Here is a 27,090-nt window from a genome sequence, read left to right as displayed (position 1 = left end):
TTCACTTTTAAAGTGTATTTAACTCTGGTTTGCCCGAAGTTTAAAAAAAAGAAATTACCTGCACATAAAAGGTTCGAGATGTTGTTACAATTTCAAAGAGATTGTCTCTCATCATTATATCACTGCAAATGAAATACAAAAATAATTCAAAAGCAAGTACAACTTTCCCACTGTATTTTAACATGACTGGAGAACTGGAAGAGAATCAGAGCATTTGCTGTCTGACTTTTGCATTTCTTTATCACTCTACTATTGTTTTTTTACTAATTTTAGCCCTAAGACTCTTTAGTTTACCAGTGACACATGTGCTATACATGTATTTTTAATTGGAACATTCTAAATCATATGTGAAGATTAAAAATATTTATCATTCTAGTCAAATTTCTCTAAGTAGTATGCTAAAGAAAAAATAGAAAAATCAGTATCTCTCAAGTGCTACAAAAGCAATTATTGTTTAGTATATTGCCATTTGGTAGGAGGGAAACAGCAGGGTCAAGAGTGCTCTCAGCCAGATTCACCCATCTAATCTGAGTTAATGTCCTCTAAAGGTTTAGAGATTGTGTAAACAGAATAGAGACTCCTGAAATTGCTGCCTCAGATCAGACAGCACCCACACATCTCTAACTCCTGATTCCTTGATATCCCCTTGTTCTGCCCTTGTCCAAATTTGCAAGTTTAAACCACACAGAACCTCAAAACCATACAGAACCTCAAAACCCATTTAATGCACAAAACAGCGTGCTGTCCCATAAAGAAAGAACACCCCACATGCACACATCAAGTGAAATTATTGAACAGCTCTCCAAGGAGCAGCCTGGCCATGACCAAGCAGGGAATTCCATTCCATGTAATGACATCAGTGCTTCCCTCCTCACCTCTGCTTGCATTCCTGAACTTTATGGACCTCCTTAAGTGGTATAACCCTGAGAGGTTCCTTTTCCTGAAAAAAGAAACATGTTTTAGTACAGTGGATCTAACAACTAGCTCATTTCATTGAAATTTTGATTACATGAATCTGCTATGAAATGCTACCACAGAAGATGTTATGTTAATTGGACTGCATGACGTGGCTTTAAGTAAGATTAACTGTATCCTACACTAAATACAATTAAAAGTACTACAAAGAAACCAGTCTTTAACACTGTAAAAGAACAAGTTCTTTCAAAGCATTCAGAAATTCTGTTACCATAGCAAAAATAAGAGTTAAAGTTTCACACCACAAGAAAAAAGTGAGAACATTCAAACAGAAACACATTCACTTTTCCCATGATAACATAATGTCACACAAACTATTCTTTTCCAGTGGTTGTTGCAGTAAACTACAAACTACAACTTATTTTACTTCCTACTGTGTTTCTTTAGGCCAAGTTACAATGGATTACTTCAATTGGCTACAACTTCCAGATAAAACAAAAGCTTTCAGCTCTGGAATGACTTCCCCTACCATTTCTGAAACTGATACTTAGGAAATTTATGCTGAGCAAGCAGCAAATGTCACCCAAATGTAATCATCCTCCAAGAGCAGTTTTCATTAGATCATTTTGCTCTTTAGCAGATCAAATGTAGAAAGTTTAAAACCCAATGTTTTCAGTTATTGTGCTCCTTGTATCTCTTCTCTGCTGTTCTTAGATTCAATCATCTATTAAAATGCACTTTCAAAGTAATACATCAACTGTGAAGAACATCTCTGGCGTACAGACACCTCTTGGAGGGAAAAGCCCAGCTCAGAAATGATCATTTTCTGAGTCTCATATTGCCTGTATTCCACTGTGCTCCTGTGGAGTGGCACAGGTTCAAGGAACACGATGAAACACTAAAAGTGAGAGGATTTCTACCATCCTCCTATTACACTCCCCCACAGTACAATTCCTCACTGGGTTAGAACTTGTTTGTGAGCAATCTGAACTCAGGTTTGTTTTTGAAATAAAAATAGAGGGTTTCTTATAGGCAATGAGTCAGAATTGTTCTGCTGACAGCTTAACAAAGATAATGATGCAAGATCAAACCCCTGCTACTGTTGCAGATCCCCTCATTAGAAATAAAATCAAAGTCAACTTCAGAAACAGCCTGAAATTTGGGCTCTTGACATCTTACATCTTGTGTTTGGCCTGTAACTCAATTCTCCTTAATTTATAATACTCTACAACTCAAGTTTCATTCCATAGGTACAGATTTTCTTACATTTAGTCTGTTTTCTCAAGAAAAGAATCCCACATTTTACTTAATCTTCAGAACCAGACATTTAAATTTCAAATGAAGCCTGAAGGCAATTAACATCTGGTCAAAATCAGCCAAAAATTTAAGGGTGACAAGGGAAGAAGAAAGGTCATGAAAGTAAAAGAAACTCTGCAAATGTTGCTGTTGAACAGAAAATCAAGAGTTTTTTGTCCATCTTGGCTGCCCTGGTGAAACAAATGTGTGGGAGAAGATCTCATCATCTGGATGATAAAGCATAATTCTAACTTTAAATGAAGAATTGCAAGACTACAGTTTTGTCTTTACCACAATGATCAGCTATTACAACAACAGAATTAATTATACGAGAATGTAAAATGACAAAGTACTAATACAAGAATCAGGGTGACTGTAGAGTAGATTTTATTACTGTTCTTCAGTGCCCTACAGGCAGGTTCCCAAACAGATTGAACCAGCTGCCCCATTAATTTTTTTGTTCTTCCAAATCATGAAAAGTTATTACACTACTGACTCAAGAGCTGCAGGAGCAGCAAAGCACATTTCTCAAATACAAGCATATTCCTTGCAACCGTCACTGGAAAATAACACAGAACTGGAAACGTACCAGTTCAGATTTGAAATATCCTATTGTGTTTTCATCTAATTGAAAGTATCTTCTCTTCCAGTTCTTCATCTGTTAAGGGAAAAAAAAAATTATATGTCATATATATAAAATAACAGATAGTTACATGTCATGAATTATGAATATATTGAATTATATTTACCATTCTAGCCTTTATTTATAGTATATGATACTCTGCAATTCCTTTTTATTCATAAGTCTTAATTCAGAGGAATGTCTTCATTGCAGTTTATTATAATTACAAATTTTGCATCTTTAGTGTCCCCAAGGTAATTATGCATACTTTGCACAATTTTTTGAAAACTGAAAAAATTAAAAATACTTTAAGCTACCATTTTCTAAGATTTATTCAAACTGTAGAAACTCAGCAGCAGAACTATTCTGTTGGAAAAATTAGAAGACAGTACATCACAGGTTTCTAGTTTATTTTTAACTAAAAAAGGGATGTCACAAAAAAAAGCTTTATAATCCAAGATAAAAAGAGTCTGAGAACTCAAAGATGTGTATCTTGCTTAATCTGAACTATCTGTTCCTTCTTCTAGCAAGGCATCACATGAATAGCTCCACTTGTGTTAATCAGTCTGATAAGATGTACAATTCTTCCTCTGAACTGAAAAATCAGCTTTTTCTGACATTTGACTGATTTAAAAAGCAAGCACTGAAGTTCTGTCTTTAATAAGCAAAATAAGGATCTCTACAGGATGTAGAGCAGGAGAATTCCCAGCTGCATGCATTAACCATCACATGGAAGTCTGGGCACACACTTTGCCTCCGTAAAGCATCTTCAACAACACAACACTAAAGAAAGTCATGAAAAGAAGTAACACAGATAAAAATTAAGTGCTACTGGAGGATAAATTTTATCTTCAGTTAATCCTTATTAGTGTCAGTAGTAATAAAATCACTGTGAATTTTGTTTTTAATAATACTTACCACTGCTCCTTGTTTGACACAGTAACCAGCTTTGATAATGGCATTATCTGGGGGATGCTTAGCAGCAAAATAAGGGAGGTGACTTTGTGACCGCTTCAAATAATTCCTGTCAGCCCCTTCACTGCCCTCACTGACTTCTTCTTTCTAGAAAAAACACAGGAGACTTCAGACTACTCTTAAGTTTTTATTTTTCTAAAAGTCAAGGAATAGCTGTAGTAGTTACAGTAAGAAAAAACTTTATCATCCCATATTCACAAATCTCATTTCCAATTTGAAGTAACAAAATATTTTAACTGATTTCCAGAGACAACTGAGATTCCCCAAGGGCTGAGTCCTTGTAAGCTGCTCTTAGAAATTAAACCAAGAATGTGCTGAGTACTTTCAAATAATATTGACAAACACTCAGTAAAAAAAAGTGGCAAAACACTAGAGGTGGCTACAGCAAACAAGAAGTTATTTCTAGGACTACAAGACATCAGAATTCAGCAACTTTTAAAGCATTTTACTAGTATACATGTCATTTACATGATATTAATCTTCCATCAACAGATTCAGGTCTATCTTTAGCACTGCACAGATTCTACTTCCATAAGCTTGTCCAGCCTCTCAAACTTTTCTTCCCACTTTTCCTTACAACTTTTTCCCCCTTTTTTCTGTTAAAGGGGCAGAACTTCATCACTGTGAAAACCAACAATTAATTTCACACAGACAAAAATATAACTATTATATTAACAGGTATGTGTGAGCAAAAAATAAAAAATTAGTATTCAAGGAATTCTTTACAATCTTGTATAAAGGGAATAAAATCCTCAGAACCCCCACTCAGTATGAATACAAAGATGCACATAAAAGTACAGTTTTGTGTGTTAAATAATAACCCACTCATCTGGAGGGCATTACCTGGGTGGGTGTAATGATGGGAACACCACCAACAATTTCTGTCCTGTAAGAGACTTGCTTCTTTCCACCTGGGCTTTCAGCTTGACGATTTGCATTATCCACTTGGCAGAGAGGATCAGACTGCTTTGGTACCTGCAGTTGGAATGTGAGAATTGACATCAGTTTCATGAAAAAAAAAAAACCAAAAAACCTGAGCATTACTCAAGAATTCTGAGGTATTTTCAGCAGGATTCAACAAATGGTCACTAAGTGTAAAAGGCTAAAAGTGGCTCACACAAAAATTTGTTGTAATGACTATGCTTTAGTGCTCAAGAGGAAAGTGGTGCCAATAAAGACATTTCAGTGGATGAAATCAGTTGCAAGCTTTGCCATGAAGTACTTCACTTAATTTTCACAAAGCGCTGCTGATTTATAGAACTGGTTCTTTATTTTTCAGCTGCTTTCAGTTTTAGTAAGAAAGTGGAGACGCCCCAGTGCCTGCAGAGCCAGCACAGCAAGGCCATAAACACTGGGACTTTGGTCACAGAGGGTGTATGACCAGAGTGACATTTGTCCTCACATGTACTTGGCATGAAGATTATGTCACTGCCCCCATTAATCATACATATATTGCTAAATTCTGTCCAAAATGACCCTGCCTACCTATCAGTAGCTATTAGATAATTCTCTCAAATGTGGAATTAAGGCCATCAAAACTCCACAAAAATTTGTTTTCCCTGTAAGTGTTTTGATCTAAAAAGTTGTCTCAGTTTTCTGAGTAAATTTCTTTAACCTAAGAAATGGACTGACTACAAGACCTTTTTCATTTCTAATCTCCTTCACCTTTAATATAGCAAATCTGAAGTGACTTCAACAAGAAGAGATCAAGTCTCACACCCAAATACCCCACCCAGCAACCTACTGGGTATTTACAGAAGACATCCAAACTCCTTCAGAAAGAAGGACACACAACTTGTGACACATCCAAAACTTGGAACTGAACTGATCTAGACAAGAAACCAAAGCTCCTTTATAGTCTGTGATTCAAGTTCCTGTGCCTAGGAGTGCTTATTTTATGAAATGCAGCCTGCAGAGAAGTACAGACAGTGCTGAGAGCAGATGTCAGCCTAGGACAGTGTCCTGCTGGTCACTCCTCTGCCAGGGACTCCATCCCCAGCCAAGTCCAGCACTGAAGGACAAGCCACTCATGAGCCTCAGCCTATCAAGAGCAGTGGCTTGTAGCTACAGCTTTGTGGGCAAGAGCTTCAGCTGTCACAAACTCTGAAAATACTGAAAATGCTGCAGACCAAGCCCACAACCACCTCCTCACACAAAGGCATTTTCAAACAGCACTCAGAACGGGTACACAGCGTGCTAAGCTGCAGAGGTTCACAGTCATTCTGACATTATCAGCACTCAAGAGGACTAAAACATGCAATGAATCTTGGAGGATTGCAATCTGCAGCAAGTAATGCTCATATTAAAATTAATAACTGAGTGATCTTAATTATTTGATTCAATAATTGGCCGTACTTAATATTGTACTTGGGCTGTGAAGAGATGAACGGTTCAAAGGCTTGTTCCTTCAAAGACAAAATACTAATGATTTCACCAGCCATTTAAAATGCAAGATAAACAGATGATAAACATTATTCACTCTAAATTGATACATTTATTTATTTATTTATTCACTTAATTTCTTCAACTGGGAACAGCTCCAGCCTGCTTGTCATGCATCCTCCTGATGAAAAACACAAGTGAGAAAGCTTTGTGCTTCTGGTTTTTTAAAATTTATTATTAGCAGTAGCATTTTTGTAACTCCAAAGAATGGGCTATATTAAAACAATGCGAAGAACTCATGTAACCAAAAATGAGAAAGTCAATGACAACAAACACAAAAGTATGCACCCATGCTCAGAACCCTTTCTTTGTTGGGGGTGTGCTCTCAGAAGTGTTCACTGTCATCACTTCCCCTAAACTGGAGAAAACAAAACCATAACTTCTGCCTCCTGAAAAGACCGAGATAACACGTGGGGGTTTCTATCACGAGATAACTTGTCCTGGTACAACCCAGAAAAGTAATTTAACATTTACCAGAAGAACCATCAATGTTTCTTCACATGGATGTCATTCAAAATCAGGAGAGAGCCTTTGGAGCTTGATCAATATTTTAGTGATACTTTAAGAAATATCAACTTTTGACAGCAGGTAAAAGTATGTGTATCTTTTCATTGCTTGCTAGTGTCTTCTGGGTATTTCAAATAAAATTAAGTATGCACAGTTAATTTTTAATTATTAGGAAAAATCCTAAATTGTAATTAAAAAGATCATCTTGTGTCCAATTTCCAAAATTAAACTCAAACTTAGGGGGAGTTCTCTACAGTACTGCAAAGTCAAGCCAAGACTTGTTTGTGGTGATAGAAACTGGAGGCAAAGGTTACATTTAAGCACACAGAGACAGTCACATTTGAAAGCACTGCTAAATATCAACTCAACCACTTACTGTGATTTTGGTAGCTTTGTTCAGAACATTTACCCATTCAACTAGGTCCTGCTGATCATTGGCTTGTAGAAAGTATTTTCTCATCCCTGCATTCATAACTGTTAAAAACCATTATGGAAAAGTCAGCAACACTGAAATTTAAGAGCAAACTTAATATCATTATGAAAAGATTTGATTTCAGATGAAAATTCCATTTAAAGTATTAAATGCTCTGCTGTGTTTCCTTTCAGAAAGTCATCTTAAGACACATAAATTCACTTGATTGCTTTATTCTAAAAAATAGTAATTTAAGCTTTATTCTAAAAGATAGTAATTTAACTCTCCACTTAAATGGCATGGCACAAACTTCGAAAAATGATTTTTCTGACCTAGAAATGAAATCTTGAATTTTATCAAAATATTCTAAAGTTCCATTTCCTCTTTCTAAATTTCCCCAAGCAACAAGTTTTATACCTGGGGACTTCTACAATTCCTCCTTTTAATCCTCTGCCCAGAATCTGTTATCTTTTGTAACATTATGAACATGACTATGGTCATTGATTTACCTTTAATTTTTTTTTTTAATTGCTGGGAAAATCAGTATTAATTACTAAGTATACGATGCACAGGACCAATCAACTTTAAGACAGCTACAACACAAATTTTATTTTACTTTAGTGACTTGGCAGAGAAACTTATTTTAATGAGTTTATATCTCTACCTCCCAACCCCTGGCATCCTTTATCCAAAAAGGGCAAACACATTTCAGTGTATCTGCAAAAAAATAATGGCTTATTCTTGAAATAGGTTTAACTGTCATTACAACCATCTGAATATAAAGACAATAAATTTATATTTTTCCTCTACAAAGCATGAAAACTCTCTAATAAATGAGAGATATTGAAGCCAGCATCTTGGATCATGAAGGTATTTTAGAGCTGGCCCACTGACAGGAGAAGCTTCACAGCTGCTGAGGACAAAGCCTCCACAGATGTGCAGAGGCATCTGTAGATGGCACTGAACTGACACACCAGGTACTTGCCTAAAACCAGGAGGAGCTTTAGGATTATCTAAAGCTTCAGGAAATTTTAAACAGATTGAAACCTAGAAGGCACTCCAAGAATTTTTTTTTGTGCAGCAACAGAAGCTGAAATTTGACGTAAGAGCATTGGCTGACCGTATTTTTAGATCAATTAAATCAACTCTTTCACCAGTAAAACAGATTTCAATAGTTAAACTTCTTGTCTTCCCATCTGACAGGCAGGCTACGTTTTTGAAAACAACTGTCATTACTCATTAATGCCTCAAAAATTTCAGACATCTGAAAAAAACCTCTCACCTACTCCTCATTAAGCTGCAATATGGAAAAACACAAAAACACCTTATGAGGAAGCCAACATTTCCATCATACTAAAGCAGAAAGTGAACACAAGCTGTTTTTTAAACACTACCAGCTGCAGCTGGTACCAGAACTGCAGAGCATTATCCTTGTTCCAAAAGTCTGAAGAAGGCACTTGATGCACACAGCACATGCCAAACTTACCAAAACAGAACTCTGCCTTTGGCCTCAGCTTAGTTGCATCGCTAACCTAGAAGGGAAATTAAGATTATAAATGTCACAAAATACACATCAGATATCACAAGTTTTATTTGCTTTCAAGGGGGTAAATTCAAAGATTAGCAGCACAGCAAGGTGGTTAGGCATAATGATAAAGAGAACTAAAAACAAACAAAAATGAAAGGCAAACAAGGAAGGTGGGAAGATGCAGTATTGACAACAAAAATGCAAAGGAAGTACAAGAAATTAACAGAAAGACAAGAAAAGGTCAAGTATTTTTCTCCATTTATTTGTTAATGCAGTATCTTCTACAAATTTAACCACAGAAACTTTCTGAGTTCACAGTTCCCTTTCAGACATATTTAGAACTGTGTACACAATGTAAAGAACTAATATTTTTTAGAAATTTTTCTGTCCTGTCTATTACAAGTCATTATTACTTGTAAGGTATCACACCCAAAGACATCTTCCCCTTTGTAAATGGCCTGTCTTTTCTCCAAGACTAATGGGAATTCAAATACTCATAAAGAACTGAAATGTCAATTTTATAAGCACAAAGAGCTGCTGTCTGAAATCACTAAATAAACTTAGACAACACAGCAATTAATCTGTTCTTATTCTAACCTGAACCTATTGAAGTGTTGTAACACTTCTCTAATTCAGGAGTATCACAGAAGCAAAAGGAGTAAGTGGCATTTAAATTTGTCTGAAGTTGAGGCCCTTGGTAGTTACCACCAAGAATTTAATGAGTGTCTCACATAATAATTATCTTACCTTTGAAATATAGGTAAGTTTAATGCACCCAACAGGTGGAGATCCAGAGGGAAGATTCTGAAACAAATCACATATGTTACAAAGTGAAACTAGTTTATTCTCACACCACAGTCAGTGTTTATGCATAAAAAACAAGTAATTCTACAAACAAAAAGAAAATCCTACATATTTTTATAGACAATGCACAATGTATGCTTGAAACAGGATCTAAACTACTTGTTTATTATACACACATCTGTTAACTAAAAACAGAAAGACTGCTAGAAACAATACAAATAGTAATTGTTTCAGAGGTTTATGTATTTTACTAGAGGAAAAAGGATTCTTGTGGGTCTGCATCCAGGAAATCCGGAAAGAATACTTTGTCCTTAACAGATGTTGGAGTCTCATGTACTTTGACCAGGGCAGGAGGAAGGGACAAGTAGTGACATTCATCTATTATGTCAGATACTTCAAAGGCCACCTCACATATTTTCCAATCACTTCAGGGATTTAGCAAGGCCTTCACATAGTTACAAGAACTCTGCAGCTCTTCAAAATTACAGCAGAGGAAGAAAATCAAGAAGTTTCAATTTGCCTCTTGCAAGAAACCCTTTCATTTGTCCATGTAAAATAAAAGGCCTAACCTAGGCCTGGGTGTGCACTGCAAATATCATTAAGTCTTAAAACTTCTGAGGAATTACAATTTCTACAGCACTTCAAGATTTTGTCCACATGCCCCGAATTGCTTCTTTTCACTCAGCGAGACCAAATGTTTGAAGTCTGTGTTGCTTGCAGAAATTCTTTTTCTCCTCAGTGAGAGCTGCTAAATGCTTCAGTCACAAGTCACATCCATCGAGCTGCACTTCATTTACATTTTGTTTTTGCTGGTTCCTTTGAACAGCAGACTCATGGTTTTTAACTCTGCTGCTCCTGGCAGAAGGGTACATGGACATTCTTCTGGCAGGCAGCTGTCAGCTGACCTGGATCCTGTGCTCTCACTGCCTCTGTGCCCAAACCTTGAGCAATTATCTGTTCTTCCCTCTGCTAGGAAACACAGGGATGCAGGCACATTGTAAAAGTAGTTTGATCTAAAGGCTGCTCCCCATCCCAATGGATACAAGCTGTCCTCTCTCATCACCATTCATGCACTGCAATTGCAGGGTTCACTACAAATTGCTTTTCAATGACTGATTCTGTTGAGGAAAAGCAATGTGTAACACAAGGAAAAACACACATTGCCATGTAAGGTTAAAGGTGAATTAAACACTGGGGTGTATGATTTGGCTCATCTGGTTATATTAAACTGATTTACAATTATTTCGTTTACACAATGATTTTTTCCCCCAGCTTCCAAGTCCATAATACTAAACCCCTTTTTTTTTTGTTAATTCGTTAGAAAATCCAAAATTGAGACAAACCAGGAAACTCCTGCCAGGAAGAGCTCACCTGTGGGTTATCCATGTACCACACCAGGCTGTCCTCCTGCGTGTCCAGGATGAAGTACCTCCGCAGGAATTTCCCACTATTCTCATTTTCCTCAATGTCCAAGAAACCACAGATGCGATTCTGGCGATCCACATAAGGCATTTCTGACCCTGGACATCACACTGCACAACAAAAAAAGCACAGGAGGTAAGCAAAGTCCCTTGTTGCTAATTTTAAGACTGTTCTGTGCATGACATTTTGAGCAGTTTCAATCAGTAGCTTCAAGAAGTTTCTACGGAAGGGTAAGTGAAGCGTAGCTGCTCCCCACACCTCCACCACTGAATTTTTAGACAGGACTTTCATACTTTGCAGCATGTATTTAACAGATCCAACAGCCTAAGTGTAAAGTTACAAGCTGTAAGCAGCAGATGAGCATCAAGATTTTGACAAGATCACTGAAAAATAAAGGTTTCTCCTTCACAACATGCAGAAAATTGAGACAGCAGTGGGGTTACACTTCCTCCTTTGACATTGCCTCTCATGGCCAAGAAAGAATCTTTGTCAGGAGCTCCACTGCCCAATGCAATTTTCATATCTAGCTTATGCAAATGCAATAAAAAAGCTTTTAGAAACATTGTTCTCATTTTTCTTCTCTCCTACTAAAAGCACTTCATGTCTTGCTGTGCCTAAGAAGACATCTTTTCATTCTTATACATTAAATAGGAAAAATGAAGCTGTATGTACACACCCTCTTCTCATGGTACTGAGGACTGAGTGCACCAGGCTTTTATTTTGGCTTTTGTTTGGGGCGGGGAAGTTGGGGTCTTTTTTTTTTCTTTTTTAGTTTGTTTTGCTTTAAAAAATTAAATTAAAAGCTGCATTGTGCCCACCTATTACCATTTTACCATTCACCTTATATGGATCTGCCTTTTGCATCACGAGTTTTGCTTCCTTTTATTTTATGGGACAGTCGTTTTACTTTAAGAGCCAGCCTTGTAAGACCAAAGATAAATTTCCATACTCATATAAAAATGATAAAAATCAGCTTCATGCCAATCTTTCCCAGGGCAGGAAAGAAATTATTCAGTCTTCACATTTTGTTACAAAATTCAGAAATAGCACAGATCTAAAAATACTAATGTAAGACATAGAAGGTTGAACCACTTCACATTTTTCATAATTTTCCAACTTTTCCAGCTTTAACTGTGTAGTATGGAGTTTCATTTTAGTATTTCTTTACCTTTAATACTTTTTTAAGGTTACTCAATTTAAATACATTTGAATACACATACAATGAGACAGACATCTGATAATTATTTGTAATTATATACTGATATACCACACCAAAACATGAGACTGTTTTTCAAGTGTTACTTTGGGGAGAGAATTAGTATTTATTTTAGGAACTCAGATATCCACTTTTTTTTTTTTTTTTTGGGGGGGGGGTTGGAAATCAAACCTGTAACATACAAACATATAAATGTATAATTGCATTTACAGCTGTCATTTTATGACTCATTAGAACACAAGCAAATCTTTGACTCGATCACTTTGAGAAACAGCTTTTAAAATCACTAAACAAGCAACAATGGTTGAAATATGCAAAGGTTTATTCTTCAGTAAAGTAAGAAAATTTACTAAGGTAATTCAATTTTCTTGGTGTGTTCCTCACAATTTAAATATCACAGATCTAAGTCAAGTTCTGTAAGAAAGTTATATTTCTAAGGACCACAAAAATAAACACTTGAGCACTCAGGACAGTATCATTATTTTAACAAACATTCATCAGTAATTCAATTGAGGCTCTTGGGATCACTTCACACTGAAGCAACATCACCCTATAAACACATCTGAGGGTAAGCTCAAGGGTAGCTGTTCTCTAAATTACACCACTAATCTGGCAGAACTTGGCATCACACCTTGTTTGCATTTAAATGAATATAAAAATTACCATTTATCAGTATTGCCTTAATTTGTGCCAGGCAGTCCCTCAACAAAATCATCCAGCCAGAACACCCTGCAGGCTTCACATGAACAGTTTATGAAGCCCAGAAAAGCCCTGTGCCTAAAAAAAAGCAAATATTGGTGGCTGGTTTCCTGTCTGAGCAGACTTAAAGCTGTGTTCTCTGCAGATGTGAAGAAAATGAAACAAGGAAAACTTGTTTTTGAAACAAGATCTGGATTGATTAAGAATCCTTGAATAAAACCAACTGAATTTTCAAAGCATTTTCCCCCCATAAGAGAATCTATGTTTCAGAAAACCTTTCAAGGAAAATGAAAGGAGGATGCTCATAATGCTCCATTATGAACATACAATTAGCTACAGCTAAACTACTCCAATACTTGAATTTTTTTTTTTCCAGGGCAAAAGACAAAACTCAGAAGCTTTTTCTTATCTGTCAGTAAACCAATTCTCACAGAAATAAAAAAACCCCAAACATAAATTAATAAAGATTTTCTTTTTCAAAGTACTGCAAGCTAATTTCAAGCCTATAAAAATGATACTATTTGCACCTACTCTATGCTCTAAAGAATATGCAGCATAAAGTAACACTAATGTAAAAATGTAAATTGTATAATTGCTGTTTTCTTCAAATTAGTTAATAAACTCTGATGGGATTACAGACCTCTACAAGGCTGATGGTCTTAAAAAATAAGAGACAATAAAAAACTCTTTAACTTTATAATAAATTGAAAGCTAACACAGTATCATATAACTGTTTTCCATTTTTAAGTCTGCTTCCACCCATTACATCCTGGCAAGATTCCCCTGTAAATTAATAGCAATTCTATTCAACCTTCATTAATAAACCACAATTTGCAATGCACATTAAAAAAAAAAAAATCAATTTGTGCCTTTCTTCCAGTTCCTAAAGGGACTGCACACATGACAAAGCCAGCACCGTGATCCCCTTCCCGACAACTCTAAACAGAGCCAAAAAGCATTGATGGAATTGCCATGATTCATACAAGGAATTGCAGAACTCCAATTTCTCAGCATAGGAAATCCGGCTGGAAGACCACTAGCCAAAGAATTCATCAGCACTTCAACTTAAAAACATCCTCAGAACACAGGTCACGTCTTGCATAGATGAGATTTTTCATTAAATTATTTGAAGCAATTACGAAACAAAAATCTCCAAGTCTGTACATTTTACAGCATTATTACATTCACCCTTAGTTATTTTCTGCAGCACAGAACAATTAACTCTTCTAGAATTAAGCATTATAAAAAGATTATGAGTTTTTAGGAAGGCTGAAGGCATCAAACCTGTTACAGATCACATACAACTTCATTTTATTTGCCTTCCCCTCCCTGCAGTGGAGATGTGGGTCAATGACATTGTGCTACTCCAGGAAAAACATCTCTGTGGCCCATTTCCTCCTGGTTCTTGCCACAATCCTTCAGAAACAAAGATGTTCTTGAAAATCCATTTTGTGGTGTATAGTAACACTCTGTAAGAACTCCCAGCTCCTTAAAATTCTTTCCTGGAGGGCTGTGTTATAATGCAAAGAGGAGGTGTCACTTATTTTTGAAGCCTTACATGCCTCTTTCCAGCAGCAGAGTACTAATTTAGGAGGTCCATACCTCACCAGCCCAGCTTCTCTCAGATTTCCCCTCTCCCCGCTCTTTTCCTCTGCGGTACAGCACACAGTGACATTCCCCAACATTTATATCCCACCCTGAGGGCTGCCTGGCCTCCTGGGCACCTCTATAAATATAAATAAAAATCCCAGATCACCTTCCCCAGTCTCACTGTAAATGCATGACTGCACAAGCAGGACCTGCAGAGGCACACGAGCATCTCCTCTGCACCATTTATAACATACAGCTCAAACTCTCCCACATTAATTCCTATTTTTAGCTTCCCACCAGCACCTGTTCTTGAGTTCACCTCCATTACAGACTGGTTGCAGCCTTCGTATCTTCAAGTACAAAGTCTAGACAAGACTGAAGTGAGGTGCCAGATAACATTTCTGTGGCCCAATCTCTCCTTGACTTGATTTCCACAGGTAGGTTCAAACCACGGATCACTGGCTGACTAAAGCAAGTGGAATTTTGTCTTCATAAAGACCATGCAATAGGCTTTGCACTATGACAGGAGAGTTTAATTAAGAAACACAAGAAAGGCACTTAATATCTCTTTATTTTACATATCTTTTCCCCAAGCTTCAGGTGTATTTTGTTACTTTTATTTCTTTAATTTAGAGGAACACTTCGACATCCTGCTCTTTAACATTTGGAACTTTGGATTTAACTCACCCTAGGAGATGACTTTGGGGTTCTTTTTCTATCAGCTAAGAAGATTCAGAAACATCCACTACCTACTTACTCATCCCTATGAAATGAAGAACAACATTCATACACCTCCACTTGATAAATATAAAATGATGCCATGAGTCATGCCCACCCCTCCTCCCCAGCTCCCTTTTTAAGCTCTGCTGTTTACAGCAGCACAAAGGGAAGGCAGAGCAGCATCCCCAGCGATCTCCAGTCTTTCCTGCAGTTCCAGGGACAGCTTAATTAGTGAGGGCTCCTGCCTTTTGCCTAGGCAATCACTCTCAGCTTCCTGCTGTAAATCAGCTGCTCTCCAGCTGGTCATCTCTTTTACTGACCATTTACTGCCTCCCGAGGGCAAGGGATGAGTTCAGCCTGTCCTGCTTATCCCCTGAAGAACACTGCAGTGAAAGCTTCTTGTGCACATCCAGGACAAGGAAAGGGAGCAGGGAAGGGCAAATTCCACCCCTAAGACAAGCAGCTCAGAGCAGCCTCTGAAAACAAGTCACATAAATCTTCCAGAGACAGTAGTTCAAACCTCTTTTTATTTCCTTGAAAATCTCCCAGCAGATGCAGCCCACCAGAGAGATAACTTACAGTATAAGACAATACTGTAAATCTCTGCTTACCTTTCATACAACTTCCAAACTACCAAAACATAACAAAAAAAACCCCCACAAACAACTAATCCAGAAGCTGGAGAGGTGACTTGGCTGCAATTCTTTTGACAACAAAAGATAATTCAGAATTTAGAGATTTAAAATTACAAGCCCAGCTTTTCAATTTCCTAGAGATCCTCCACTGCCTCATTTTTGTGCTGGAGGGTACAGCAGACATTGGACACTTCTGTTAACAGGGAAGACATGACTGATTTGCCAGCAGCCTATGACACCATAATCAACTTTTTAACTACATCTAAAAATGAAATATGGAAGTCTCCAGGATACACTGCCCCCTAAATTCAGATTCCCATTCGAAAGTAGTCAAATAGAAAGAAAAACCAGCTGCAAAAAGGCCAGTATTCCAGTATTCAACTGGAAAAAAAATCCTAAGCAGAAATCGATTTTCCATATTAAAAAACCTATAGCATAAGAGGCATTGACCTCTCCTATCCCTGACCAAATTAGGAGGAATGTCAAAAGATACATCCCTCCCCCAGCACTTAATCCAACTTCCAAACAGACCACAAAATAGAAAAGTCATGGTTGCAGTGCTGAATCATCTAACAAAACCAGCAGCTTTATCTTGAGCTCCAGTCTTACCCAGCTGTGATTCTGTGCTCGAAATGCTGATCTGCTGTTTTCCAGGAACACTCTGGTTAAATCAGGCCAAGCCAACCACTCCCATCTCTTCCAGTGCACCTCAGCAAGACAAATGATTAATTTTATTCAATACTATCCTGTAATGTTACTTTCATCTCAGGGAAAAAAAAAAAAAATCAGTATGTTCCAAGGGAAATCTGGAGTTCTATGGAAAATGAGTTATCTGAACCCATCATCCCCTGGCCTACTTCAAGTACTGATCTACAAGTTCCACGATGGAGCAGACTGGTACTTCCTCAAAAATTTCTGCAGAAATTTCTCTAAGTGATTTTTCCTGTTCTGAACCGAACTATTTTCTTCCATTTTACGGTATTTGCAATAGCAGCCAAAGGCTTTGGGATATGATGGAATGAGGAAATGCACTGCACAGGATGCAAAAGTCCTCTCTACCACTAATCTTTTCAGTCAAAACAACAAAAAAAACAACCTCACCTATTAATGGTTTTTGCCCAGCTAAAATAATTATTTTAATTGTCCCTCTAAATGCACTGAGCTAACACAAATAAAGGGAAGCATCCTGTGCAACAAGGCCATTATAAAAAAACACTCTTGAAATTAATCCATTAATAACTTATGAGTGATAACCAGCTTACAAGGCAATGAAGTAAAATAAGAAAGCTGAAAGACAGTGACAGAATATGTTCAATAACACCAAGTCTTTACAGCAGTCAGATGTAATTTTCATCACTTTATTTTAAGCCTCTGCATAGTTACTCAAAATGAGATATGTTCAATAACACCAAGTCTTTACAACAGTCAGATGAAATTTTCATCACTTTATTTTAAGCCTCTGAATAATACAGTTACTCAAAATGAGACATAACCAAAGATAAATACAGTAAAAGAAAACAAAATAGAGTTACTCCAATTCACTTTGACTTATATCTCACACAAGCCTCAAAAAAAGTTTTAAAATGCTAAATAATTTGTTATATACTAGTTAAAATCCTTAAAAATGCAAGTTCAGAGTTGATTAATATTTAAATTTTTTTAAATTTTTTTAATCGGCCTTTCCAAAATTTTAAGTGCCACCTAGAAAACTCCAGCTATGACAAATGAGGTCCTTGTTCTTAAAGATGTTTACATGCTTAGTCTATAGAAAGTGTCCATTCATGACAAACAAAACAAATTAAAAATTTAGCAGGAAATAACCACATTACTTACTAGGATTACTTATTATTACTAGTCAGTCACCTGTTTAATTTCAATAATCAACTAATAACTGTTTCATCCAGGCCAACCACTCCAAGCACTTTAACTCCACACACTCCCAGCTATTTCAAATTCCCATCTGACTCAAACTACAAATTCTGGTGAAGCTTATTTGACTTTAAATACAAAAAGAAGGTGAGGCTGTTTGAATAATGAAGTTTGCCATTTTTGAGCCAGTCTTGCTGATTTTCATTCGGAATCCTGGGTATAAACTCAGTAGTACAAATAAACAAAGACCTTCTTCCTGGGAAATACGTAAGAAATGGAAAGGCCAGCTGCTTAGGAAATCAGCAATATCTTCAGTTTTCACAGAATAATCTTATGCTGTTAAAAAAAGGGCTGTAAATAACTGATTTTTCAGCTAATTTCAATATCAAATAATGAAAAGAACATTATCAGGTGAATATTTGATTTGAACTCTTTTACAGATATAAAAGGATTTAATGAAATCAAAGCACACAAAGTGAGTAACTGATTACCAATTTTGATTTTGTAGATCTAATTAAGCAAATTCAATGCAAAATAAAGAAAAATGCAACGGTTCACCTACATTAAAACTTTGGAAAGGAAAAAATCATTGCTTTTCAATATTCACCTCATTTATTTTAATATTTACAGTATAGACCGTGTACATTTCATTGTATAATCCACTATGTGGGTCAAAATTCCCTCTACTGCATAGATTTGATACTTCCTCCAGAATACATCTTACTTGTCAGTTATATCAGAACTACACAGGATTTCCAGAGATTAGGATTAATCTCAGAGCTCTTCAGTCAGTACAAGTGTAGTGAAAGCTCTTAAGGCAGAGCAGGGCTTTGCCTGTCTCATGTAAGCCACCCAATGTGCATTTACAGATACACAGCTCCTGTTTGCCAAGGTAGGAGGGGAAAATTAAGCTCCCATCAAATGGCAAAGTTTTTGGGATATTACCCTCCCCCTCTCCATTTTTATACACCTTAAATTAAGAAAATCAAACCCCACTCTGGCATATTTAAAAGAAGTTTTACCCGACACACAGATAAACCCCACAAAGTTTATCTGCTCTGCAGGGCCAGGTTTTGTGGCACAGTGCCACTTCACTCAAAGCACATCACTCACTGTAAATTCTCACAGAATTCATTTCCAGCAGCCTTGGACCCAAGCCATGAGCACAGGGAATTGTCCTCACAGCAGGTACAGCCCATGCCTGGTTGTGGCTTTCTGCCTCACCTTCCTCCTCATTTGTGGGTTGACACAAATACCAGTTACTGCCCAGCTGCTGCTCTGCACTGACAAAGGTGCTTCTCAAAACCTCACTTATGGTGTGTAGGGACAATAACACCCCTCCACCCACAGAATAATCCCAAAAGTACCAGGCAGGCTCCTGGCATTTTGTGGGATTGCTGTCTGACCTACAATGAGGTCAGACAGTGAGGCAGAATCACTCCAGAAGAATCCCATGTCCTGTGTACATCCAGCAAGCCTGGAAATCCTGGATGTACCATGAGCTGTACCTGTACTGCTGCCTCCCACAAAAAGGCAGCAAATGGACTTCCTGAAAGAATCATGCCCCTCCACCCAAAAATCAGAGCACCAGCACGAAGTAGGAAGACAGCAGAGATAAATTACAGCATCTACAGTGAACTTGATTTAAGGAAGAAACACAAGAAAAAGGTTAATGATAAAAAAAAAATCAAACCCTAAAGTCCTGAATCAGCAGACACACTTTTTACATCCTTCAAGTTACCCAACCTTCCAGCACTGCTGTACAATCAGGCATGGTCTACCAGATATAAGAATAACTTGCCAGTTGAATTATTAGCCCAGCCTAAGTTCCCCTTTGTCATTTTCAGCCTCCCTAAAGAGTTAACCAACATATTGAACAACATCTTTTGAAGTGCAGTTTTAAGACTCTTACAACAAACCTGGCATGTAACTGTTTTAGTGCTTAACAGGAGAACGCTTAATTAAGTCAATAGTCTGAAACAAGTTCCAACACATTTTCTTGGACATGGGATGTAAATGTGGTGGGTACCAAAGCACCCAGGGAGAGCATACACATAAAAAAATTACATATTAAATGAATTAATTTATCACCTATCTGTCAGTATACAGAGACTGTTCCTGGGAGTGTTGACTCTCAACAATGAAAACATGTTTGCAGAGCTTGGTAATTGCTGTCTAGTCTATATTTTCAATTTATAGCAATGACAGTGCCCTATTTTCAACAGAAAGATTTTTAAATCCAAAATATTTTTAACTCTATGACACTACTAAAGACACTGCTCATTAGAAGTGGCTGCAAATTCTTTTTTTCTTTGGGGGAGTGGAGATGTAGAAAAGCTCAACCACTTTCATATGAAAAGTTAGTAAATCAGGTCAAATTTAAGAGATTCTGCTTACCATACCAGCAGAACAAATGAGCTACATAGATATCCAAAACATCTGGATGCAACAGTTAGCTAAAATTAAAAGCATCTTCCAAACAAGAAAACAGCCAACAAAGGAACAGAGAGAGCTTTGCTACCTGTGTGGCAGAGCCATAACATAAAAGATTTACATGTTTGTGTGGCTATTTTAAGCACTGTTTTAAAATTCTGTTAAACAAACAAGGCCACGCAATGCTCCTTAAAGTTTTAAGGACTTGCTTTCTCTAAGTGACACCAGAGATTTCCAGTCAAAACCTTTTTTCCACTGTATTTTTCTGGTTTTCTTCCTCCTGCCTGGAGGTTTCCCCTAGTTTTTTAACTCGGGCAGTGTCTTCAGCCTCTCCCTCCCAGCAGCACCTCCCCTGGCCACATCCAGCCTGCCATAGCCTGACCACTGCTGTGATGCAGAGCTGCTGCTCAGCACTCTCTGCATGAGAATGGAGGGACACACAGCAGCTTGTCCCAGGCCACACAGGAAGCTTTTTGGCAACACAGTGAGCTGAACCTGTTTCCCAAGTCCCAGAGCAGCAACCTCACTATTGAACCACCTTTCTTCTACATAAAATACCTGAAACTATTCAGATTTTAAGGCAAAGGCATATGTTCAAACCTGAAAACTGTTTAAACTGTTGAATGCCACAAATGTCTACCAGACGTGCAACTCCCTACTTGTGCAGATAACATCTGTTAAGAGTAAGTGGCTCATACAGTTCTGCACCAGAAAGCTTAATAAGTTCCTTCTCCAAGATTAAAGAAACACCTACACATTCTAGATGCTTCTGCAAGTCCCTGGAGGGAGAAAATGCTGCTTAGTGCTGAGACAATGAACCAGCTTCCTTCCTCAACAGCAACAAAACCCTGCTGCTTTACCTAGCACTGAGAGGAAAGCGTTATTTATAGAACTGAGCCCTATACCAACACGTACCTAAATACTTCTCACAGTTGGGGTACAGCATGCATCAAGATGACCTTAGACCTATATATTTTCAAAGTCCTAATTTGAAAGATCAGTGTAAGAGAAGAAAAATAATTTGAAGCAGCTCAGCCATATCCCCCCATTCCCATTCATTTCAGTGATTCTCTGCATTGAAGTATAACTTCAAAACCTGAACCACTCTTGTCACTCTTCAGCAGGTGACTTTTTTAAAGCAGTTACATTATTTTCATACATCAAATAAACTCACTAGGATTATGATATTTAGGTTTCTTATATAATTTATATATCATTGACAGCAATGCTTCTAGCCATTTGCATTTAGTCCCATTGCATTTAGTTTCAAAACCAAAAGAATATGTGTACTGACTTTTGTGTTTCTTTATATAATTTCCTCATGAATTCTTAAGCACTTGTTCCATGCTGTAAAAATGTTTTATGCTAAACCCAGTTACCTAAATTCCCATTTTGGCACTAAAATAACTTACTATCCTGTATTTTCATTCAATTATACAACTGTACAAAGGTTCACTTGGCTGCAAACCCCAGTATTTTCTAAGACTGTTCCTATTGTTCATAATTATCAGTGAAAAAAAAACCAAACCTGCCAAAACCCATCTTGCAAGACAGATACATGCTCTCATATCACAAGCTCTTGTTTGTCTAAACACTGATGCAGAGCTGGATACATCCAAAAGCACAGCAGAGCATGCAAGGAAAATTCTCATTGGAATATGTACTCCCCAACACTGCTGGTTTGCTGCACTTTGGAGGAACTGCATTTACTATGATAACTGTCAGCTTAAATAACCAGGAACAGTCAGTAATAAAGACATCGATGGAATTCTAAATCTACTAAAATAGATTATGAATTTTGCAGGCCTGGCAGTTTGGGCTACATCCAACACTGCACTGGAGACTGTGTTACAAGCAGAGACCTGTTCTCATTTCAGTAATGTCCTCAAGTTCTTTCTAATCTGTTACAGTCAATAAAAACTGACTTGTGCACTTCCTCTCTTCTACACCAACTCTCTGACATGCCGTCAGCCTTTATTTGAGCTGAGATAACTCTGCTGCCTTCTGGAACAAGCCCCAGCTACCTGGAAAAAAATGGCTTTTCCTGCATTCAGGTTTCTTCCTCATGCATATGCCTTCTGTATTCCTCATGTGTGTGTCTGTCTTCTGTCACTCAGCTACTACTCCTGAGGAAAAATAAATACAGGAAGAAAGAAGGAGGAGGAGAGAAAGCATGAAGATGCTATTTTCTTTATAAAATTATTCTTCTTTGCTTCTTCTCTAATTTGTATGAAAGCATCTGCTCCCCTGAAAGATCTCAGCACTACACTACACCTGCCAGTGACCCATTGTGCATCTTCTGCTTTAATTTCACCCTTAAAATGCAGAGCTATGCAATGGAACATGAGGCCAAATGCAGTTTTAAAGCAGAGAAATAGCTCAAGAAAATAGATGCCTTTAGGATTCATGAACTTGGAATTAAATCTTGTACACTTACAAAAATCAAATCACAACGTTTGATAAGTGCAGACAGAACTCAGTGAGTCACACAAAGGTTTGTGTTTTATGCAAAGCTGACTCCAGCAGTGTAGCACTCAGTGATGCCCACATATTATTTCTTGAATTATCACTTTCTGCATCAGTGCTTATCTATCCCTGAATTAAAAGACTCTCCTCCAAATATCAGCCAGACCCAGCATCTCTCCCTACCACAAAGAAATTTCAGCCCACTTTTAACACTTCCCCATGTGACAAAGGGGAAAACTGCACTTCTACACTTGTGTGCTTCACAAACCTGACAGCTTCATGCATTGTAACTGCTGTGACTCTCTCAACTAAAAATAACATGTAGGAGGAAACAAGACTGAATGGACCTAAAATGCAAGTTCACTGTTCCATAAGGCAGAGTAACTCATGTAACCTAACATAACTCAGAGTAACCCTAACCCTAATTCAGTTACCACACACACTTTCAGCTCAGTTAGGATTGTGTCTGTGCTGCATCAAAATGAATGCAGCTCAAACACAAAAAAAACCCAAACCAAAACACAAAACCCAAAAAATCCTGTTGATTTGGTTTCAATGGTGAGAAGCCACTCCTCACACGTAGTAGGCCCCAAAATGGTAGGAGCAAACACAGCTCTGTCCTGCAGGGTCATGTATGGGACTGGGTAAGAAGAGAAAATTTATCTTTACAGACATTACAACCGCTGTCAGGAAAGCAAGGAGTTTGTCAGAAGGCATCAAAGAAGCTGATGCTGTTCAGCTTGCTTTGTGCCTAGTAGTCTCTTTAGAAGTACTCTGGGAAGAAGGTGAAGCATGGAGAGATGGAGGTCTTAAGAATATAAAAAAAAAAATTTAAAAGATTCTACCTCTCAGCTTTACTCAGGTAACAGCACTCTGCTGATGTGCAATTCAGTTGCTCAGTGTAACAAATAACTCGAAGACTGTTCCTTCTGCTTGATTATAAACACAATACATTGCTTAGTGAAAATAAGTCATTTTTCTTACAGAAGGCCTCAAAGCAGCAGCCCACCAAAGAGAAAACTGCTATCCTCTTGATGTTACTTTGCAAACATTTGATGCAACAACACAATGCTTTTTATGAAGGTCAAGCATTAGTTCCTCCCAAGGGAGCTGCACAACACATACAAAATTTAAGTCCACACAACACCTACAGAATTTAAGTCCATATTAAGTCCATCAGCATGTCAAATGCCTATGTGGAATTTTACAGGTGATAAAAACCGTGCATAAAACAACAGTGGTTACAGTTTAACATTCATTTATAGCCAAGTTACCCATTTAAAGACACTTTAGCTCAGTAAATAACCAGCCCCGGTTACAGCTAACCCAGAGCAGGGCTCGGAGGGTGCACATCCCTCTCCAAAGCTGAAAACCAGCCCGGCGCTGCTCGCTGCCTTGGGACGGGGACCCCAAAGGCAGCGAGCCCAGGAGGCGGCCCGGGGAGCGCTGAGGCACCCCCGCAGCAGCGGGCTCTGCCCGGTACACCGATCCAGCCCGGTACCACCGATCCAGCCCGGTACCACCGATCCTGCACGGTACCACCGATCCAGCCCGCTACCACCGATCCTGCCCGCTACCACCGATCCTGCCCGCTACCATCGCAGCAGCGGGCTCTGCCCGGTACACCGATCCAGCCCGGTACCACCGATCCTGCCCGGTACACCGATCCTGCCCGGTACCACCGATCCTGCACAGTACCACCGATCCAGCCCGGTACCACCGATCCTGCCCGGTACCACCGATCCTGCCCGCTACCATCGCTGCGGGCTCTGCCCGGTACCACCGATCGTGTCCGCTACCACCGATCATGCCCGCTACCATCGCAGCAGCGGGCTCTGCCCGGTACCACTGATCCTGCCCGGTACCATCACTGCGGGCTGTGCCCGGTACCACTGATCCTGCCCAGTACCATCGCTGCGGGCTGTGCCCGGTACCATCGCTCCTGCCCGGTACCGTCGCTCCTGCCCGGTACCGCCGCGGCTCCTGCCTGGTACCGCCGCTCCTCCCCGGTACCGCCGCGGCTCCAGCCCGGTACCATCGCTCCTGCCCGGTACCGCCGCTCCTCCCCGGTACCGCCGCGGCTCCAGCCCGGTACCGCCGCGGCTCCAGCCCGGTACCATCGCTCCTGCCCGGTACCGCGGCTCCTGCCCGGTGCTCGCCCAGCGCCCGCCGTGACGAGCGGTGAGATCACCTCTGCTCTTACCTCCGGGGCCGTGACAGCGCCCTGCCCGCGCCACCCGCACCGCGCCGGCCCCGCGGGCAGAGCCCCCGCGCCGCCGAGCGCCTTCCAGGGAAAGCGGAAAGGAAAAAAAGGAGGGAGACGGAGCGGGACGGTGCCCTGCGCGGCCACACACCGGGCAGGCGCGGAAGGAAGGGCATCACCCGGGGCGGGCCCAGCCCCGCCCGGGCCGCGGCACTTACTGGAGTGGCGGCAGTGCGGGAGCCCCGTGAGGAGAGCCGGGCGCTCCCGGGCGCGCTCCCGGCCCCGCTCCCGCACCGGGAACGGGCAGCTCCCGCCGCCTCCGTCCGCGCCGCCGCCGCCCGCACTGCGCATGCGCCGCCGCGCCCAGCCCGCGCCGCCCCGCGGCCTGCTGGGACATGTAGTGCGGCGTGGAGGCAGGGGCGAGGCGCGGGGCATGGTGGGAATTGTAGTCCAGGCCGTGGGGTTTTAATCGCGTATTTGATGGAGAGGCCGCAGCGGGGAGGGAAATGTTGCAAATTGTGCAGAAATTCTTCCCTGCGAGGGCGAGGAGGCCCTGGCCCAGACAAGCTGTGCTGCCCCATCCTTGGAAGCGTCCAAGGCCAGGTTGGACGGGGCTTGGAGCAGCCTGGGATGGTGGAAGGTGTCCCTGCCATGGCAGAGGGTGGAAATTCGTGGGCGTTGAGTCCCTTCCAACCCAAACTGATTTGTGATCTGTGATTCTGTGAACCGCCATTCACCGCCCACATGACATTGAGCAGGCCAATTGCCAGATTCTGCACCTGGGATAGATCAGCCCTGGATGTCTGGACAGATTCTGGAATGTCACTGGAGAGCAACGCCCTGGAACAGGACCGGGGCGTCCTGGCTGATGCAAATTGAATGGGAGTCAGCAGCACCCCTAGAACACATAGCACAGTTGGCTTCCCTTACCCAAGGAGCTAACAAGCTTTAAGGATGCAGTAAATGTTGATATATGTCTGTGTATACTTTGCTAACGTGGCAAAAAGCTCCAGGTCTGTGTATCCCACAGCTGAACTATCTTCACCTGGAGGCTCAGGTGCTGCCTCACAGCCTTTTGCCATCGGTCCTAGCGGCAAATGACAACTTCCCAAAGTGATGTTTAACCAGTTTTACCAGGAAGTTACTTCTTTTCTAAGCAAATATTAAATTTATACTGAAAAACTTTGTGTTTTCTGAAATAGCAACACAGACATTTTTTTCTCCTCGCTTAAAGCAGTGATATCTCTAATTATGGAAATCATTTGAACTCTGCCGCTGCCTGTAAATGCATCTTTGTTTCAAGCTGGCATGTAACAACCCTACTTCACAGTGAGACAAAAGCTGTAATCAGAGCACAACAATAAAAGCTGAAGTCAGCCGCAAACAATGCCTCACCATTCCCATGGCAACTTTTCCCTATCAAACCCCGGAGAAGTCACACACTCTGCAGCTGCACCAGCCAGAAGTGTTTCAGTTTGGACTTCATTCACAATTATTCCTACATTTTTTGGGCCGTTTTTCACTTAAAAGTGTTTTACTGGAGATCATACAAGGCAATTAGCAGTGGGTGGCACCACGTCTCTCCCCCACTAGAGTTCCAAAGTGACTTTTCTCATCCTTGATGGGACTGCAGGATGCATCCTGCCATCACAATGCACATGGAAGAGCCTTTTACAAAATTGTACACCCCTTCTGCATTCAAAAATCCATGTAGTCAAAAACCATTTCACAACAGATGAAAGCTACAGCAGCCTGCAGTCTGATATGCCTTAACTTGCAAATATTTTCTCCAGCCTCCCACACAAGGTTTGAATAACCATATATTCTGACAGTAGGACTCAGGAAAGGCTAAAAAGATGGTTACATTTAAAAGAATGAGTTTATTTTATTGGAGTTTGGTAGCAAACCTCATATTATGCTTTACCATAGTTTCTATCATGGAACATTACTGCAGCTTTGCTTTGAGGATGGCCTAATTCTCCCAATTTGGTATATAGGAGGAGACAATCAGGTATATAAAGAACTATTTTTACTTAAACTGAGACACAAATACTTTAAAATAGCTACATTCTGTCAGCTGTGCTGTTCACACAAGTATTTTCATGAAATTCACATCTGGAGAGCCAAATTATGCAGAGTTGTGAATCTTTGATGTCCAAGACATAAATGGTCATCATTAATGCCCCAACTTAAAGCAAAATTTGCTTTGAGTAGAAAGCTTCTCATAGTTCTAGTGTTATGAACTCTAGTGGTACAGAGGCTATTGAAAGCTCAGCTGAGCTCCCTGGCTTCCAAACAATTCCATATTTTCAGTATTCCTCTCTGTGGGATGTGCA

The 27,090-nt window shown here is 39.7% G+C and overlaps 1 protein-coding gene across 6 annotated transcripts in view; it reads right to left on the bottom strand.

The window, feature by feature from the left end:
• PLEKHA1 (pleckstrin homology domain containing A1) overlaps window positions 1-25,087 on the bottom strand; it is a 31,274-nt gene extending 6,187 nt beyond the window's left edge. For 5 of the 6 annotated variants that reach the window (XM_077784735.1, XM_021553620.3, XM_021553622.3 and 2 more), the window contains exons 1-10: window positions 24,973-25,087; window positions 10,873-11,033; window positions 9,445-9,501; window positions 8,656-8,701; window positions 7,134-7,231; window positions 4,652-4,783; window positions 3,752-3,895; window positions 2,801-2,869; window positions 876-940; window positions 59-122 (exon numbers count right to left, since the gene is read on the bottom strand). In XM_077784735.1, the coding sequence (XP_077640861.1) occupies window positions 59-122; window positions 876-940; window positions 2,801-2,869; window positions 3,752-3,895; window positions 4,652-4,783; window positions 7,134-7,231; window positions 8,656-8,701; window positions 9,445-9,501; window positions 10,873-11,013 (816 nt within the window). In that variant the 5' untranslated portion in view covers window positions 11,014-11,033; window positions 24,973-25,087. Of the gene's footprint in view, window positions 1-58; window positions 123-875; window positions 941-2,800; window positions 2,870-3,751; window positions 3,896-4,651; window positions 4,784-7,133; window positions 7,232-8,655; window positions 8,702-9,444; window positions 9,502-10,872; window positions 11,034-24,754; window positions 24,861-24,972 lie in introns of those variants that run through there. The other variant, XM_077784733.1, reaches the window with a different exon arrangement.
• Window positions 25,088-27,090: the final 2,003 nt, after the last annotated feature.

Source organism: Lonchura striata, chromosome 7 (genome assembly GCF_046129695.1).
Source record: "Lonchura striata isolate bLonStr1 chromosome 7, bLonStr1.mat, whole genome shotgun sequence".
In the NCBI taxonomy this organism is placed as follows: Eukaryota; Metazoa; Chordata; class Aves; order Passeriformes; family Estrildidae; genus Lonchura; species Lonchura striata.
Note: the sequence above shows the minus strand (reverse complement) of the source record. Positions and strands in the feature narration are given on the sequence as shown.